This window comes from Trachemys scripta, chromosome 10 (assembly GCF_013100865.1).
Source record: "Trachemys scripta elegans isolate TJP31775 chromosome 10, CAS_Tse_1.0, whole genome shotgun sequence".
Lineage (NCBI taxonomy): Eukaryota > Metazoa > Chordata > Testudines > Emydidae > Trachemys > Trachemys scripta.
In genome coordinates this window covers 66,199,209-66,218,071 of record NC_048307.1, presented here as the reverse complement: position 1 = coordinate 66,218,071, position 18,863 = coordinate 66,199,209, and the positions used below count along the sequence as shown (strand labels likewise).

General features: G+C 41.4%; 1 protein-coding gene across 1 annotated transcript in view; it reads left to right on the top strand.

The window, feature by feature from the left end:
* LOC117883803 (NAD(P) transhydrogenase, mitochondrial-like) overlaps window positions 1-18,863 on the top strand; it is a 74,537-nt gene that overhangs the window by 17,262 nt on the left and 38,412 nt on the right. Inside the window, exons 3-5 of the mRNA XM_034783567.1 lie at window positions 9,722-9,951; window positions 10,741-10,958; window positions 16,397-16,484. Of these exons, the coding sequence (XP_034639458.1) occupies window positions 9,722-9,951; window positions 10,741-10,958; window positions 16,397-16,484 (536 nt within the window). The remainder of the gene's footprint in view (window positions 1-9,721; window positions 9,952-10,740; window positions 10,959-16,396; window positions 16,485-18,863) is intronic.

The following is an 18,863-nucleotide window of genomic DNA, read 5'->3' as shown; positions in this document are numbered from 1 at the left end:
TTCAGATTAGAACACAAAATAGCTTTGCATGCTGATTGATGTATTTTGTTATGTTTGTAGGATCCAGAAGCCTCATAAAAAACTATAGACCACTTAATTTTGGAATTTGGGCAGGTATCAGGCTTCAAAATAAACTACTGTAAATCTGAAATCTTAGGAATTACTATTAACAAAGGGGTCAAAACAAACTGTTGTCAGCTACATAAATTTAAATGGCTAAAGGAATCTTTAAAATATTTAGGAATAAATATTGTGGAGAAGCATAAAAACCTTTTTAAAGCAAATTACCCTCCAGTGTAGAGTAAAAGTCTTGGAGGAGGTGGACAAATTTACCCTAATTTCATTTATCATCGTCATCAATTAGGTAAAAAATAGACCATCTGATAAAGACTGGAGCCCAAATATAGCTATTTATAGTAATTGTTGGGTTAAAAAGAACTGTAGATCACTAAAAATAAAAAAAGAATCACCCATTCACCCAGACCGCCTTAGCAGCTTTGGACAATTTTTTAAAATTCTTGTCACCCAGGCTCCAATCCTTAGCTACTTTAATTAATAATCAGGAATTTATCCTAGGAAATATCAAAATGATTATTCATTTTGGGTAAGAGCTGGGATTATTCAATTTGGATATTTGTTCCTTCATCCTGACTTTGAAATCATACCAAAGAGATATGTAGTAATGTAAATAATGTAAAGATCCTGTATTTTCAATTTTTGCAAGTCCAATATTTTATTTTGAAATCTGGATCCAAGGTGGTTCTATTTAAATCTTTTAAAATGGAGATTTTATATATATATATATATATATATATATAAGTTCTGAGATATATACAGTTTTGTTTGAAAAAGATGTTAAGAAAACAACCCAAATGAAAAGATGGGAGAGGGAATTTGGACAAAGAAATTGAGCTGGATGAGTGGGTCTCTATATGGGAAAGGGGAGATATATTTTTTTCAATTTGTATAGCTCAAAGAAAATGTTGATAAATTACTGTTTAGATGGCATTTGACTCCAGTTAAGATTGATCATATATTTTTCTACTAGGGAGGCATTCTGTTAGAGGGGTTGCAGGGAAAGGAGAATGTACTTTTACATGTGGTGGTTCTGCCCAGGAATTAGAGGGTTTGGGCCGGAAATTATGAAAGAGATTCATTTTATGACAGAATGCCACCTTTGTAGAGATCCCCTGACCTACTTATTTAGTGCTCCAGTAAAGGATCTACCTTTTAAACAGATCAACACACGTATTTCTTTTTTATAGTAACTGGCTAGATTTTGTATTGCATATTATTGGGAAAATGTGATGACGATTCCTATGGAACTGCAGTATAGTAAAGTATGGACTGTCCTTTTAAAGGAAAAGCTTTCACACTAAGTATGATGTACACAAGAGAAGCACCAAAAAGAGGATAGGTATTTTGAAATTTGGTCACCCTTTTAGCGTACTCAGAGAAGAAGGGCTCTCAAGCCAGCAAGCCAGAATCTTTAGTCAGGTTCTTTGAATATTAACCTGATCCTGATGAAGTAATAAAGTATGATGTAGTATGATAATGTTAATAACTTAATAAAAAGTTTCAAAAAAGAGCTCTGAACTTCCAGGTGATCAAAATCTGATCCCAGGTTTGGGTTCATATCTGAATTCTACAAATGACTCCTATCTTTATTGTGAACTACATCAAAATACCAGATCCAAACACATCCCCAGGTTAACGTATTTGATTATTTTTTTAGTCTCTTGGTTCTCTGTCTCAGGTGTTTTTTAAGTAGCTTGTAGCCCTCCACTGAGGGAGACTGCTGTAAACAATAGGCTGTAGAAGAAGGGTTTCCTTTAAAGCAATAATTCTCACACTCATCTTTGGAGCATTGGTGGTCTACAGAGCTCTTGCTTGTGATTGATTGAGAATTATGCAATGAACAAACTGGGATAGGAGGTGATCCACCAAGTTATCCAGAGAATGAAAATTTTGGAGAATCCTTCTTGTAGACCCTCCTCGGTCTTTCTTTTCCTCATCTTTCTTTCTTTGACAGTTAACTCCTTTATTTACTTCTGTTCTACATGAAGTTTTCCAATTGCATGACCAATACCCATAGATATGCTGATCCAGGATTTTTAAAAACTAACTGTGATAACAAGGATTTATCTTCATGATGCTGTAGTTTTTAACCGTTGTATTGTATTTTTTGTACCATGATCTCAGTCTGACTTATCTGTAACTTGTTCTGATTTTATGGGCAGGCAGAGATCCAGGCATCCTGAGCTCTCCTGAGGCTGCTTTGTGCCCCAACACTAGTGCAGAGTGGCCCTAAATATGTTCACAGAAGGATCATCTCAGGGCAGGTAGAGCTGGCATAGTGGTTCCTAAACCGTTCTTCCATTCTGCCAGTATGGGAGTTGGGCTGGAGAAGGAGCCATGTTTGAAGTGTCCCTCCCTATGCCTTTCTGATGTTTTAGGGTAGCTGCTATCTCGTGCAAGTTAGAGCAGCCTTCTAGTTGTTATGTCTCGGAACCAGCCTAATGCATAGTCACCCCAGGTTTGGGAGTCCACACAGGTAACATAAAGGAATCTTTATGCCTCATTTTCATGCATTGCACTTTATGCTCCTTGGTTGTAGCTAAGGACCTCAGCCATAACTGTCTAAATCTCCCAGTATGTTTTCTTTCTGAATCATTTGGATGGTACTGTGATATTCCAGTAATCTTTTCTTCGACAGTTGGGTAATACACTGAATTGTCAAGTATTTCTCAACTGCAAATCCACCAGTATGTATTTCCAAACAATGCTTTTTGTAATTAAGCTCTTCTTCAAGTTTACTTTACTTTGCTTATATTATCTTGTTGGGCAATCATTCTTTGGAACATAATAAAATAAATCTAAACTACTGTTCTTGTAAGGGAAAACTAAACAATATTTAACATGCCATTTTTGCCTTATGGTCATACTTATGTAATTTCAATAAGTAAACTGAGAGAACACGAATGCACCCAGATCAAAAGAACCATGGAAAGCATGTTGTCCTGAGTGAGTGTTGCGACAGTATATTTTATTCAGAATGCTCTGAGTATGCAGAAAACTAAATAAAACATAAATACTGAAAAACCTCATATTGAAGGAAGCATCTTAGCCAAGTGTGTAACTTTACTCATGTGAAGAGTCTCACACAGGTCAACAGGACTATTCATAAAGATAAGCATATCTGTAGGAATTAGCAGGATCTTGGCCTCAATTTGTGCAGTGCTCAGGACATTGGGATCCTGATCCTGAATGGGACCTCCTAGGAGCTACTGTAATAAAACTATGAATAAGAGTGAAAGCGGAAAGCCTTCTAAAATAGGTGAAACGTGCTGCCGATTATATTTGCCTTGATACTTCTGTGTCCAGCTGCCTAAGAGGTTAGATCTGAGTTGGATAGACAGCGCTTTCCCTTGCTTACTCTGCGTGTATAGGAATGGGTAATATATATAAACTACTGTAGACTTTGTTTAATTTTTCCCCTTGAACATATACATCTCAAGTCTGCTCCTGCTCCCACTGAAGGCAATGGCAAAACTCCCCAAAGGATTTCAGTAGACACTCTGGTATTTAACTTGGTGGATAGTTGGATATCCAGGTTCAGCTAGAATTAAGCCATGTATAAACCACCCCTGCATTTGTTGTTGCCCTTCCCCTAACCTCTGTTTGTCTTTCTGTCCTCTGACACTGAACTTCTCAGGACAGGGGTTATCCTTTCTTGGATGTCTGAAAAGCAGGTAGCACCGTGAGGGTGCTGCTACAAACAAATAGCAAAGAATAAATACTAATGGAGCTAAACCAAAAATGACACTTTGGCATTTTACACATGAGGAAAAACTGATGGAGTCCCCATATTTACCTCTTTAGCTATTCTGCTACACATGTGTGATTCTTGACAACTCTTTCCAGGGCACAAGAAGCTATGGCAACAATTTCTTTCCAAGAAAAGTAATAAATAACGTGCCAATCCATTGACTGCAATAGGGTTAGGATTTTACCCAATGTTTTAAACATCCACCTGTCTATTACTACTACAACTTTACTAAAACTGAAAGAATGTTAACAAGCTTCCCTCCCCACATCCCATGCTATTTGTTTGCTTGTTGCAGTTCAGTCTAGGTAATGAAATTGCTCTGTGTACTTTTGTTTGAAGTCATTTTCACTTTCTGATTGCTATGCACTAGCTCAAGGGTCTTAAGTTTGGGTTCACAAACCTTAGAAAAGAATCTTTAAATAACCAGTCTGGGTTTTTTTAATGGATTTTAAAGGAAATTATGAAAAATACTCCTTACTTTTTTTTCAGAGCTGACTGGAAATATGTGTGTGCTTTTACAAAACCCAAATGTTGGTCCTAAACTAAGTTGACAGGGTCACTTTAAAATATGTGATGACATAAGGATATGGTTTAAAATGCTGCTAATTACATCCAGACTGAGTGGGGCTGTGGAAAATTTCAATTTTCTGGAGAAGGGTTTGATTTGGATGGCCCAAATGCTAGTTGCAAAGGACTGTAACCCCTTTAAGCAGCTAAGAGAAGAGTTTACATTGGAAAGGAAAGACTTCTATATGTGTTTAGAATGAAGCCATGATCTAAATAACAGGTTCTGAATGGAATAAAATAATAGAGCCTAATAGTGATGTCTTTAGCAGAGAATGAATGGAAGAATAGAAGAAAATATCTACTAAAAAGCAAATGTCCAAGCTTAACAGTATGTGCATTGCAGATCAAATACAGATGGGGGAGAGAGCTTAGAGGAGGTTTTAACAACGAAGGATTGGCAAGGGTGATTTTTCAGTGATTTACAGTTATCTGTCCTCTCCATCCTGATGGAAGAATTTTCTGTACACCAAATACACCACAATAATAAGCTAAATACTCCCTTCACCGATATCCCTACCCTGCAGAAGGGAATGTAGTCTGATAGCTAATCACACAAAGATATTCTCGTCCATGGTCTTGTGAGTTTGTAAACATGCTTTGGGCCAAGATGTACGGGTATACAAAGACATTTCTACTGTGAAGACATATTCTACTCCTCATCACCATAGAATTGAAAGAAAAGATTACAACTTTCTTAATAGCACCTAAGAAATACGTAACTATTAAGTGTGTAACTAATGCCCACAGCATGCATCCTGTTTAATTACTGTGAAGGAGATTATTAGCCAGGTGATTTTCTGCATACAAGTGGAGCTGTACTTAGAAAGTTAGGTTCCTATAGAGAACCTTTATGCAGGACAAGTAGCAAGTGAAAAATGAACCTGGTTACGCCACAAGTCCTACCTTAATACTGTGTGTATCTTATGAAACTACTGGGGAGGATTATGTAGCAGCCACATTATGTGCTGTATCTGAGCAAGGGCTGTACAGTGTACTATGAACAAGTTCTCTTCTTCTGCCCCATTCTCGGTACTGGATATATTTTAACAATCCAAAAAAAGTTAAAACTCACGAGGGATTTTAGGGTTACTATTAAATAGCTACATTAGCTGGGTATGTCTGTAGTTCTGCAGAGCAGAGCAGATTAGATTGTGGCAGTTGCATTTGCATTCATAAATCTCCAAAAGAAACTACCACTTCCAGGAAGACTTGGAGGATGTCTGGTACAGGCTGTCTTCTTCTGATGCTGTGAAAGATGGCTGATTTCCTGAACCAAAAGCACTCCTTATAGGATTTCTGTTTTTTATCTCCCCAAAATTATGTTGTCATCTGTTATAGTCAGCGCTCTATGTATGTTGCTGCTCTGATCTGAGTTTCCATATATGACGATATATGCAGCACAGTATAACATGTCAATGCAAGAGCACGCATGATGTGGCATAACACATTAGAATATACATTTTATCACAAAATGGTCATTGTTAGATTATTGTATTTCATATTACAGTTGGATACATTGGTGTATATTATATTACCCAGTGGCTTTAGGGCCTTGGTATGGGCTATTAGTTGTAGGTTCAGCACCTTGGAAGAATATTTCCATGGTATTTTTAGGAGGGAGTTTGCCCACCCTAACCTATGATTTCCCTACTGAAGCAATTGTTATGTCCCATTAAATAGATTATAGGTGGACCTATGTTTCTTCCCTAATTCTTTAGTCTGTGATATGGTTCTTTGTCTCAGTGCATAAAGCTCTTATATAAATTCTATTACCCCATTCGGTTACATGACCAGTCATGGCTAATGGTCAGAGTAGGAAGCAGGCCTAACGGTTAGGGCAGGAGTTGGTAGCCAGGAATTGAAGCCCAGGGTCAGAACCAGAGTCAGAGACCAGATGTCAGAGCCAAGAGTCACAGCTTAAGTCAGAGGTCAGGAATCCGAGCCCAGGGTCAGAACCAGGCTACCTGGAGTGGGACAAGGCAGGCGTGGGGTGGAACAGGGAAGAAACAGAACTAGAACAAGTCCTGGGTACAAGCAGGCACAGGAGCTATCACACCCATGTAGGGTTGCCAGGCATCGGGTTTTCAACCGGAACGCCCATCGAAAAGAGACCCTGCTGACCAGGCCGTTAAAAGTCCAGTTGTGATGCAGGCATGTTACTGCTTCCGGGAACCACCTGAGATGAGCGCCACCCGGACCCTGCACCCCAACCCTCTACCCCAGCCCCCTCCCGTACCCAAACTCCCTCCCGGCACCCACACCCCCTCCACACCCCAACCCCCCTGCCCCTGCCCAGAGCCCCCTCCTGCACCCCAAACCCCTCATCCCCAGCCCCACCCCAGAGCCCGCACCCCCCACCCGAGCCCTCACCCTCCTGCACCCCTGCCGCAGACCAGTGAAAATGAGTGAGTGAGCGAGGGTGGGGGAAAGCGAGCGATGGAGGGGGGATGGAGTGAGCGGGGGTTGGGCCTCAGAGAAGGGGTGGGGCAGGGGCGTGGTCTCATGGGAGGGCCGGTGTTCAGTTTTCTGCAAATAGGAAGTTAGCAAATAGTTTTCTGCAAATGGGAAGTTCCTATATGCATGAACAAGTGCTTTGAGTGGCTGCTGGGCTTAAGAACCAGTCTGCTGACTCTTTCAGTCAATCAGGCGGTGTAGCTAATCAGGTAGCCTACTACAGGTCAGCTGTGTTCGTTAGGTTGCCCAGAGACTGGCTTTGCTGCAGGCCCTGATTCCTGACAAATTCAATCTCTCCTCACTAAAGCCTGGGATGTCTGCATAAATTCTTCCAATTTCTGCCTACACACTTTTCCAGTACTAAGAGCTGCAGATGCACGCAATGAAATTTTCATAGACCAAGAATCTTTGTTCAAATGTATTTCATATATAAATATTCTTTCTCGGTAGTGGACTCCACCACCTATGTGTGGCAGGGGGAGTGCTGGAAAAGTATTCTTGCAGAGGCACATGAGCCATTTTGTGTGTGTACTAGTGAACACCAGTTTGAGATGAAACTGAAAAATAACCCCAAAATCTAAAATCAAGTAGTCTGATTTCAGAGTTTGATAGAAAGCACTTTATTCTAATGCTAAATGATTGTTCCTTTGAGAAATATAGTATGCCACCATTTTAGTATAATACCACTTTTCGGTAAACTCATTCTCTGACTCACTGTCTCTACATATATTTCATCTTTCATAGAGGGCTCTCTGAGGCACAGTGCCTCCTGGAGTGGGGCAACTTGTGCTCAAATTTGTGCCTAAGGGCACCATCTAACCTCACTGGGCGAACTCCCTTGAGTCAGGCGAGCAGGATGGAGTCCCAGATGATTATCTTCTGTGCCATATTGATTTCCTATATCATACTAATTTAAACCATGCCTGTGTTGGATTTTTGGTTTAGCTGTAATGATTCTCTCCTCTCTGTACACTTACAAACACTTTCATTGTGTTCTTTATTTATATCATACCGTAATGACTTTTTTGTGTGACTCAAATAGAGAAGCTATTCACTGCTGTTTTCTTTTGTTTGGGATTTTTTTATAGTCATTCCCTGCTTGTGTACAGCTTTGCATTAATATCACACCTTTTAAGCAAAATATTGGCTCAGCACTGAATAGATTTGTTTAGAATGTTCTTACTAGAAATATCCTGCCGCATGTGTCAGCTCGGTCTGGGTAACCTCACAGAGTGCAGTCTGCCACTGAACCAACAGTGTACATTTAAGCAAACACACATTTAAGTATCAGAGGGGTAGCCGTGTTAGTCTGAATCTGTAAAAAGCAACAGAGGGTCCTGTGGCACCTTTAAGACTAACATCTTCAGATGCAAGTGAGGTTCTTACCCATGAAAGCTTATGCTCCCAATACTTCTGTTAGTCTTAAAGGTGCCACAGGACCCTCTGTTGCTGTTTAAGTTTGTGCATCTACATTAGTTATTAATGTACAGCTTGCATATTACCAGTTAAATTGTGGGGGTCACAAAGTTTCAGTGAATTGCACCATATTAACCCCATGTAACCCAACGGGCGTGTATGATCTGCTTTGATGTGAATGATATGTAAGGAAGAGTTCTAGGCTGCAGAAACACAACTGATGTAAGATGAGGGAGCAATGGGGAAAGGATTTTACTGTAGTCAACTAGCTTAGGGCCAGAGCTTGGTCCCACTGATGTCACTGGGACTTTTGTCATTGTGTTCAGTGGGACCAAGGTTTGACTCATAATGCTCAGCCCTGCAAAGCGCTGGGCTTCCTTTGAAGTGATCCATGCACTCAGCTCCCACTGGGGCTTGGCGTTCAGGACCTTACAGGATTGAGCCATAAGAATTAAATTCACCCTTGTGCATAGGACCAGCACCAGCTCCCTGCACCACTGAAATCCTGTCTTGAGGCTTTAAGTGGGACTTAAGTGATACATATTCCTTGTGTTGCTCCCCCACCCCACTGCCACATGGTGGGAATTTAACCTTAAAAGGCCCAGTCTAGCTCCATTGAAGTCAATGGAAAAACTCCCATTGACTTAGTGGCAACAGGATTGGGCACTATATAGATGATAGTTTAGCACCTGATTCTGAAAACATGTATTTATTGAGCACTGTACCTACTACTGTTAATGCTGGCTGGATCAGACCCTTAAAAATCTACAGTGATAGCCCTTAGACTGTTTCACAATATGTCCTTGCCTCTTCGTCAACAAGCGCAGTTCTCTCACATACGAAGCCAGGAAAAACAAAGCTTCCTCTCCTAATGCCGCTGTCTTGTTTTTGGTTTTTCCACCTCATGTGTGAGTGGAGTTGAGGTTGTCACTTCATTGGTTGTGGTCAATTCCACACCTTTTTCAGAGTAAACAGCACGAAAACTTGTGTAAGCAGTATCCCAGCCAAGGCTTTTATAAACCAAACTTTAATTTGTTATCCTTTTGGCATCCATGAATGTGTTTGTGTGACCCTGTGGGCTGGCTGTGGAAAGATGCACTATAAAAAAGTTAACAGCAGAATGTTTCATCTGGTAGCATTCTGTGTCAGTTACAAAAAACACAGATCCAGCCCTGTCACCCTTCCTCATGCAAGTACTCCCCCTGAGGTCTCTCACTGGTACTATTTGTGTCAATAAAGTCTACTCACGGGAGTAAAGGGCTACAGGATTGGGTCCGTGGGCTGGGATTTCTAAGGTGCCTAACAGAGTTGGGCACTCCAGTCCTATTGACTTCCATTGGGAGTTAGCTGCTGAAATACCCTTTGTGCCTTTGAAACTCTCCCCTTTATTCCACAAACAACAATCCAACAAATATGAATTGGGAAAAATAACAATTTTCCTTTATTTTTACTTAGGAATTCGCTACAAGGATCTAGTTGTGGGTATCCCCAAAGAAACATACAAAAATGAGAAGCGGGTGGCACTCTCTCCTGCTGGTGTCCAGGCCTTAGTTAAACAAGGCTTTAATGTGCAAGTGGAACATGGAGCTGGTGAAGAAGCAAAGTTTTCTGATGAGCAATACAAAGCGGCTGGAGCAGAAATCAATGACTTGAAAACTGTATTTGGCTCAGATATTGTTTTAAAGGCAAGTTTAGCATCTGACATGAATCATATATATTTATTCCAATGACAGTATGCAAAAGTCAGAAGAGAGACACTCTTGATTTTAAGAAAATCAGAATTTCAGCATGAAATCAAATCAATAGAATAACTTATCTATGGCATTAAATCGTCTGATAAACATAACCTTATATGTGTCCAGTAATATAGCTGGTATGATATTTGTATCAACTTTTGCAGCAGCTTTTGCAGCAATAACTGCTTCACACCTATTAGGCATGTATTGTATTTCTGTTTTTTGATGGGAGAGTTAAGTTTCTGATATTGCTCGATATATACCCCAGTTCACATCAGTTGTGGTATGATTGTTGGCGTTCTGTTCCATCCCAGATAATGTAAATCACTTACTTGCTCAATGGGATGAAGGGTATTTGACATAAATGCATTTAACCCATTTTTGTCTACTACCATTGATCTAAAGCCCTGGTTCTTCATCAGGATCTGCTACCTCTAGACCAGTGTTTCTCAGCCTTTTTGATACCAGGGACCACCTTGCTGCCTTCCTAAACTGTGTCAGGGAGATCTCAGGGACCAGCATCGGTCCATGGACTGGTTGTTGAGAAACACTGCTCTAGAAAATAGGACTCCACAAGGGCACAGGGATCTGCATTAGGGACATGGGGGCCTAAGACAAAAGATTCAATGTGTTTTATTAATACTAAATTCAGTTTCCAAAAGCTTAATTTAAATCATCAGACTGAACTTCTTTTAATCAAAAAGGTAAAATGTGTGGTATGTTTTGTGTCTGTCTAAGGTCAGAGCCCCAGGTTTCAATGAAGTGCTGGGAGTGCACGAGGCTTCTTTGCTCAAGGAGAAAGCAACACTTGTCAGCTTTATCTACCCTGCTCAGAACCCAGATCTCCTAGGCAAACTTGCTCAGCGCAAAGCCACAGTCTTGGCAATGGACCAAGTTCCTCGAGTCACTATTGCTCAAGGATATGATGCTTTAAGCTCGATGGCCAATATTGCAGGGTGAGGATATGGAATACGAATTTTATTGCATGAATGTCATTTTTGTAATTGAAGGCATCCGGTGTAGCCACGTGTCTATTTATTCCTGTGAGCACCATTCTACACATGTGATTTTACATAACCATGTTCTCTAGTGGATGCAGAGGGAAGATAGAGTAGTGCTGGCTACTCCATTGCCTGCTTCTCTGCTGGGCTATGGAAGCTCCAGAAGAACAGGATAGGGGCTTGGCTAGCTCTCTTATGGCTCCTCTCTCCTCCACAGACACCCAGGGCAGTCCAGAAGAGGAGAAAAAGAGGAGCAGCTGGCAACCAGTTACAGTTCTCTGATTCTCCGTCCCAGACCTATCGGAGGTTAGAGCAGCAAACCCCCAGTCTGCTGTAACCGGTGCCAGCTGAATATGGTCCTCAAGGGATCATGCACCAGCTAGGAGGAACTGGAGCACAATTTGCTCCAGATACTCCCTTCCCATCACTTGCCTGCCCTCTTTACCAGGGACTGTAGGGAGCAAGGTACAAAGTGTATAGAATCTGCCCCAAAGTATTGATTACGGCCCCTTTACATTCTGGCACTCAGGCCAAGAAGGTTGGACACTACTGATTTAGGGCCTTGAGGACTTCAGCTTGGACACCGACAGCTTTTAGAATGGTGTGTTTCCAGTGTTATGTAAATGCCAGTGCCTTAAAACTGGTGCTGCTTTCTGTCTCAGATCGACAATACATAAATTATCTTAGAACTGTGCTTATTGCAGGTGGGCAAGAAAACTTATTTCAGTCAATCCACTGTAGCACATGTGGTTCTAAATACCATTGACTCTGTGATAAATGTGCTCTTATATTTGGCATAGCTTTAACATACCAGTTTTTATTGTTTTTCCATGATTCTCTTTCACGCAAATAAAGCTGAAACACAAGATCCTTTGCATGGAAAGTGTATTGATAGGAATATGTAAACTTCACTTTCCTTAGTTTTATATCCACCACTTCAAATTATCTTTGAAGTTGCTGTGCTACTCTGAGGACTGACACTAGGGGCTGGATGAGCTGGGCATTCCATATGAAAATATCGCCATTACAGAGGCTTTTAACCTCTGACAACCTGAGTCACAAGCATCTCCCTGCTGGTCTTGAACCCCCCCTCTTCTACGGCATCACACTGTGCTACTAGCCAAGCCATCAAGACCAATTGCCATTCAGCAATAGACACATTTGGAATCAATTCAGATTTGGAACTGATTTCAAAGTCATTTAGATTTAGGTAAGGAACTCGTTAAAAAAAAAGCACAACAAACTAGTTTAAACATTGGACCAATTATTTACATACATAAGCTACATATTGAAATGGTTTAAAATCTGAACCAATTAATCTCAAACAGAATCAATTTGGTAAAGATACCAAACACATTTAAGTGCTTCATTGGATGAGGAATTTTCCTCACCATTTGCTGGCTTCCTCACCGCTGAAATTTAATTCAGAAGATATTTGATCAAGCTTTCTCACTGCCTATTAGCCATGACATCATTGCATTCCCCTGTAAAAGTATTGAGTGAATATAGTCCTTTAATTTTAGTGTTTTCCGCAACGTTGAGTAGGGAACTATTATGCATTTGTTCTTCCCTCTTTGTGTCCCCAGGAGCTCTGAAAATACTCTTCTGTTGGGAATATAGAGCAAACTCTAAAGAGTTGTCATCACTATGTCAGACATTTCGGCCCACTTAAATTCACATTTAGCTATCAACATGTCTGAATGGAGCATCCCATACCAAAAAGAGACAAAACAAAATAACTCTTTCTTTCTCTTCCCTTGGGTGAATATTCCTTCAAAACGCTTCCCAGGACTCAGCTGTTCAAATACCCTGTAGATGAGTAAACAATGAGCTAAACTTCAATGGGAAATTGTGCCAAACCTGTACCTGACATAGGGTAGAATTGTTCTTTTTAAATCCTAAAGAATTTTAAAGAACATTTAGAGCTAATGATGTGCCAAACTGACATCATTATTCTTCTAGGGACAAGAAAAGAGTGACATCTTTGTGCCAGTCCAACCCTTTACTCTTTTCCTGTCAGGGCCAGCAATGATGCCCAGCAGTGATTGTTGTTCTCTGTGACACTTGTTTATTTGTAAATGGATGAAGATAATCATCCAGGTTCCTTCATGTAGACCACAGACTAGCCATCGTGTGCTGATAATTTTTGCCAGTCTGGGTCAGATTAAAAGCAATGATTAAAAAGAGAGAGAGCTCATATCCCGTTATCAGACCCCAGATCTGACCACTTTCCAAGTGCACCCCATCTATGGTGCTGGTTACAAAAAAGGTTGGTTTACCCCCTCTCCAATCCTCTGTGCACCAGTAATGGAATAGGAAAATATACACTCCAGAGAACTAGTAGCGGATGCCTAGCTGATGCATTTGCCAGGAACAGTGGCTTCAATGGAACATGATTTGCCAACCCCTCTGTGGGGAAATGCATACTAATCCCTTTAAAATGGCATAGGAATGAGTTCCGGGCCCTCTTGAATCATCCTGCCTTGCACCAGAACTGATTTGATGTTTGTGAACACTGAGACAAACTGATAAAAGTGTCAGTTTGAATGAAAACAGAACAAGCTGTCAAGTTAATCAAACACAATTCATACCTGAGTCATGCAGCCACATGAGTTTTTTGTCATGTCCAGCATGGTATGAGTTGGACACTTTTACTGACTCCCTGGACTTTCCATCATTTATTGTAACAGGAAATACTTTGTAATTATTCATTTCCATCACTGGTTCATCCCACGTGCACTATTTTTCTCCTTATGCCGTCAGAGGGAAGTGCGGTTATATGAATCACGTCTCATGCATTCAGCTCCAATGCTGCTAAGGAGGAAAAAATTACAAGCAATGATAATGTCAGCACAGTCAATATTGTTTGTCTTTGCAGAGCCATAAACAACATCATGAGGATATTTTTTAAAAGGTCTTGCTGACAGCTCTGGTAAATTTAAGCAATCAGGGTACAGAGATGAATAGTATTTTCCTGTTACACACACTCTATCTCTGTCTTTTAGCCTGTAAAACTGTTTAATTAACCTAGTGTCAAATCCTCTGATTTCCCTCCAATAGACTAACACAGGGCTCAAAACATGTCTTCATTTTTATACAGCCTGCTCTTAAAATATTTGTATTGAACGTTCATCCACCCCTTTATTTACCCTAAGCCCAAAATATATTTAGACTCACAAGAAGCACACAACCACAAAAAGGGATCAGAGAGCATTCCACACTGGAGGATCAATTTTTGCTCTAATACAGAAAGTATGTACATAAAAAGTTATTCTTTGGGAAATTTCTACAAAAGCCTGGATTGTACATGATGGTTCTTTTAGGACAGCTTTGAGTTTAAACATTGAACAGTTTAAGGGGGCTGAACACAGCTCTCAATGGGTGTAAGTCAAACCGGAATTTGGCTCATGGGCATCATACATGCATGCAGCATTTAGCAGGGACCATCTGTTAGAATCCAGTGGGCATATCTCATATGATCAATTTTCCTGCCCTTCCTTACCTTGGGCATTAGCATGTCTCAGTCTCCCTGATCTTTCATGTCTATTTACTGGGTGAAAGCCTGACTCCATTCAAGCCACCGGGGGCCAAGCTTTCATCCACTCTTTTACTCAGTTCTAGAGATGCTCTCCCCAAGAATAACTCCTTTGCAGTATCACATGGTACTGACAATGGGCCATCTTCTGTGCCATCTTACACACCAGTGGAGTCAAGAGGGTTACACAGTGTGCACTTAATGCACATTTGGATTGCTGATTTTGAGATGGTCACATGTATTCAATAATCTTTTAGGCTAATTGGATGTTTCTCCCGTTCCATGCTTAGTTTTTGAATATAACTTATTTGTGCCTAATCATGGAGGTTTGCTTTAGGTTTTGTTGGTGCTGTCACATGATCAGCCACTCCAAGAGCCTCAGTGAAACCATATGAACCTTTGTGTAGTTTGGCCTTTTTCACATTCACCCCCAAATACCAAAGAGCACTAACTAGTCCATAGTGGACCGAAAATCTTTAGTTTACAAAAAGCCGTTTTTGAGTTACTGGAAAGCTGCAACATTCTAAAACTGCCAACTGCTCTTCCTTTTGTCCTCCAATAGTTAGTAAGAGAAACAGTTTCAAAATTAAAGCAAAAATTCCATCATAGACTGCTGTTTGTTGGTTTCATTCTGAGGTGCATTCTCCCAGTTTAGTCATATAAAGATTAAAGATGGGTCTGAGCCACAAAGTTTTTTGTATCTGAAACTGGATCCAAACTTCCTTAAGTCTGGGCACATCTGGCTCCTAGGATTGAGGTCACACCCTACAGACCCGACCCTGTAAGATGCTGAGGGTTTTCTGAGAAGTACTGAGCTCCTTCTGTGAGAGCTGAGGGAGTCGGCACCTCTTAGGAAGCATTCAGCATCATGCAAGCCCTGCTAGTGGTGGATGAGTCTCCACGTTTGAATCCTGATCCTAATCACAACTTTCCTGAAGCTAATAATGGGTATCCAGATCTGGGGAGTTGCTTTGGGGCCATCTTTGCTGAAGGTAATGGCTGATGTAGCAAGGATACACTAGGCACTTTCATGCTGGTTAGTACTGCTAGGCAACTAAAATTTGAAGCCACGGACAGCATTTTAATGAATGTTTGCTGGGCCGCCTCGTGTTCTCTGAACAAGGAACAATAAGTTGAGAGGTTTTCTGAACAGCAGTTAATTAGGAAGGATAAGTTATGAAAGAATGTTAAGGAAACCCATAACTATGGGTGCAGCACACACACTTCCTTTGGAAAGGAAGTGTGCTGTTTGCCTCATTTTCCATTTCATGCAGTGTTTAAATGATCGCCGATTAATTTGTTTAACGAGGAAACCCCTGTGCTCAGCATTCTAGAAGTAACAATAGCTTGGCCTGCATTCTGCCTGCAAAGCAATATGCAATATGCCCAGGCCCATTAAAGCATAGACACTACCGCTTCACCCAGAGGTGGTTTTTGTTTTGTTCTGTTTTTTTCAAAAAAAGTAAAAATACTGTAACCATAATAAGCATTTTATTTATGCCATGAGTCCCACGCCCTTGGTACGCATTCCTTTCCCACCAATAGTCCTCCATCAGGCATTCACTTTAAAAGAGTGTTACAAACCACTGGTATAAATTGTTATGACATCTGAATGTATTTTTTCATTTAGCAGATGTATTGGTTTAAGATGTTCAATAACTGTTGTTTGTTTTGTGGGGTTTCTATTAATTATGTCATTGATTTGGTTTGCATATTTGTCTGAAGAGTTTTGGCCCAGCTGTGTGTGGTACCCAGGAAGGGACAGTACCTAATGATACCTTTGGCATAGTTATCCTTATGCTCTGTCTGCAGAGGCTTTACTGCATTGCTGCAATGTTTTTTTATCTGCATTTTCTAGGTACAAGGCTGTAATCCTGGCAGCTAATCATTTTGGTCGATTTTTTACTGGTCAGATAACAGCAGCTGGAAAGGTGCCTCCTGCAAAGGTATGGATTGTACAGATGAGATGTGTGGAGTAAAATTCTGTACTGAGTGTCCTGACTGACAGTGTAGTCAGGGAGTGCAACTCCATCATATGACCTTTCTAGGAAATCTAGGGTATAGCCGTTACAGTTCCCTTTGTTGCAACTTTATTTGTACTAGGGCCAGATTGTACCTGTTCCTTACACCGGTGGGTGGGGCATAAGGAGCCTTCCTCCCCCATGTGTCCCCTCCCCTGCTGCCCCAGAGACCAGATATAATTGCAGTACCTGAGCTCTCCAGATTGTAGAGACTGCTCTCCACTAGAACTTCCTAAGGTACTAGCCTTCTCAAAGGGGGCTGGGTGGAAACTGTGACGAATTGAATCACAGAAACCCCCCTGGGAGCTGCCACCCGATGTGCCAAGACTACTTCTGCCCCCTGCTTTCCCTGCCAGCTCAGGACTCCAGCACCCTGTCTTGCTGAGTCAGACACACCTGTCTGCTCCAACAAAGACCCAGGGTCTGAATTACTTGCTCCAAAGCTGCAGGTTTACCTGAAAACAGCTCACAGAAGAGTGCTTGTCTTTAGCACTCAGATGCCCAACTCTCAATGGGGTCTAAACCCAAATAAATCCGTTTTACCCTCTATAAAGCTTATGCATGGTAAACTCATAAATTATTCACCCTCTATAACACTGATAGAGAGATAGGCACAGTTGTTTGCTCCTCCAGGTATTAATACATACTCTGAGTTCATTACTGAGGGTACATCTACACTACAGCGGGGAGTCGATTTAAGATACGCAAATTCAGCTACGTGAATAGCGTAGCTGAATTCGACGTATTGCAGCCGACTTACCCCATTGTGAGGACGGCGGCAAAATCGACTTCTGCGGCTTTTTGTCAGCGCCGCTTACTACCACCTCCGCTGGTGGAGTTAGAGCGCCGATTCGGGGATCGATTGTTGCGTCCCGACGGGAAGCGATAAATCGATCCCCGAGAGGTCGATTTCTACCCGCCGATTCAGGCGGGTAGTATAGACCAGACCTAAGTAAAAAGTGATTTTATTAAATACAGAAAGTAGGATTTAAGTGGTTCCAAGTAGTAACAGACAAAACAAAGTAAGTCACCAAGCAAAATGAAATAAAATGCACAAATCTATGTCTAATCAATAAGATAATCTCACCCTTAGAGCTGCTTAAGTAAGTTTTTTCCTCAGACTGGACACCTTCCAGGCCTGGGCACAATTCTTTCCCCTGGTACAGCTCTTGTTCCAGCTCAGGTGGTAGCTAGGGGATTCTTCATGATGGCTCCTCTCCTCTCCCTCCCTTTGTTCTGTTCCACCCCTTTATATATCTTTTGCATAAGGTGGGAACCCTTTGTCCCTCTGGGTTTCCACCCCCCCCCCCCCACTGAAAAAGCACCAGGTTAAAGATGGATTTCAGTTCAGGTGACATGATCACATGTCACTGCAAGACTTCATTAGCCACTTGCCAGCACACACATATACAGGAAGACTCACAGGTAAAACACAGCCATCTACAGACAATGGTCCTGTTTAATGGGAGTCATCAAGATTCCAAACCACCATTAATGGCCCACACTTTGCATAATTACAATAGGCCCTCAGAGTTCTATTTTATATTTCTGGTTCCAGATACAAGAATGGTACACTTATACAAATAGGATGATCACACTCAGTAGATTATAAGCTTTGTAATGATACCTTACAAGAGACCTTTTGCATGAAGCATATTCCAGTTACATTATATTCACTCACTACCATATTTTTATAAAACCATATAGACTGCACAACGTCACAGAAACAGGGGCACTTCCAGAGCTGGATGGCTGCCGTGCGGATTGTTCACAGCAATCCCATGTGAGGGTGGTGCACTGGGTCCACTTTTTCTGTGTGGGTAGGAGCTCTCAAGCTCCTTCTGGAGAGCTTGAGAGCTCCACGCTGCTCCAACCACAGGTCTATGCCTAATATGGCTGACAGCAGGCCAAATTCTGCTCTCCTCTACACAAGTGCAATGCCTCTGAGGTGAAAGGGAGTTGTCTACACTGCACTTTCGTTGGCAAAACTTTTGTCGGTTACGGGTGTGAAAAAAACACCCCCCTGACTGACAAAAGTTTTACCGACAAAAAGCACCAGTGTGGACAGCACTTTATTGTTGGGGGAAGATCTCCCACCAACAAAGCTACCGCTCCTCGTTGGGGGTGGTTCTATTTTGTCTTCTGTTGACAAAGAGTGACTACACTGCGTACCTTACAGCTGCACTGCTGTAGCGGCACAACTATGCCGCTGTAAGGTGCCGTAGAGTAGATATGGCCTTAGAGGAGAACTTGGCCCCAGTTCTGTTCTAACTTGGCTTTTCGAAGCATTTTGGCAAATGTTTG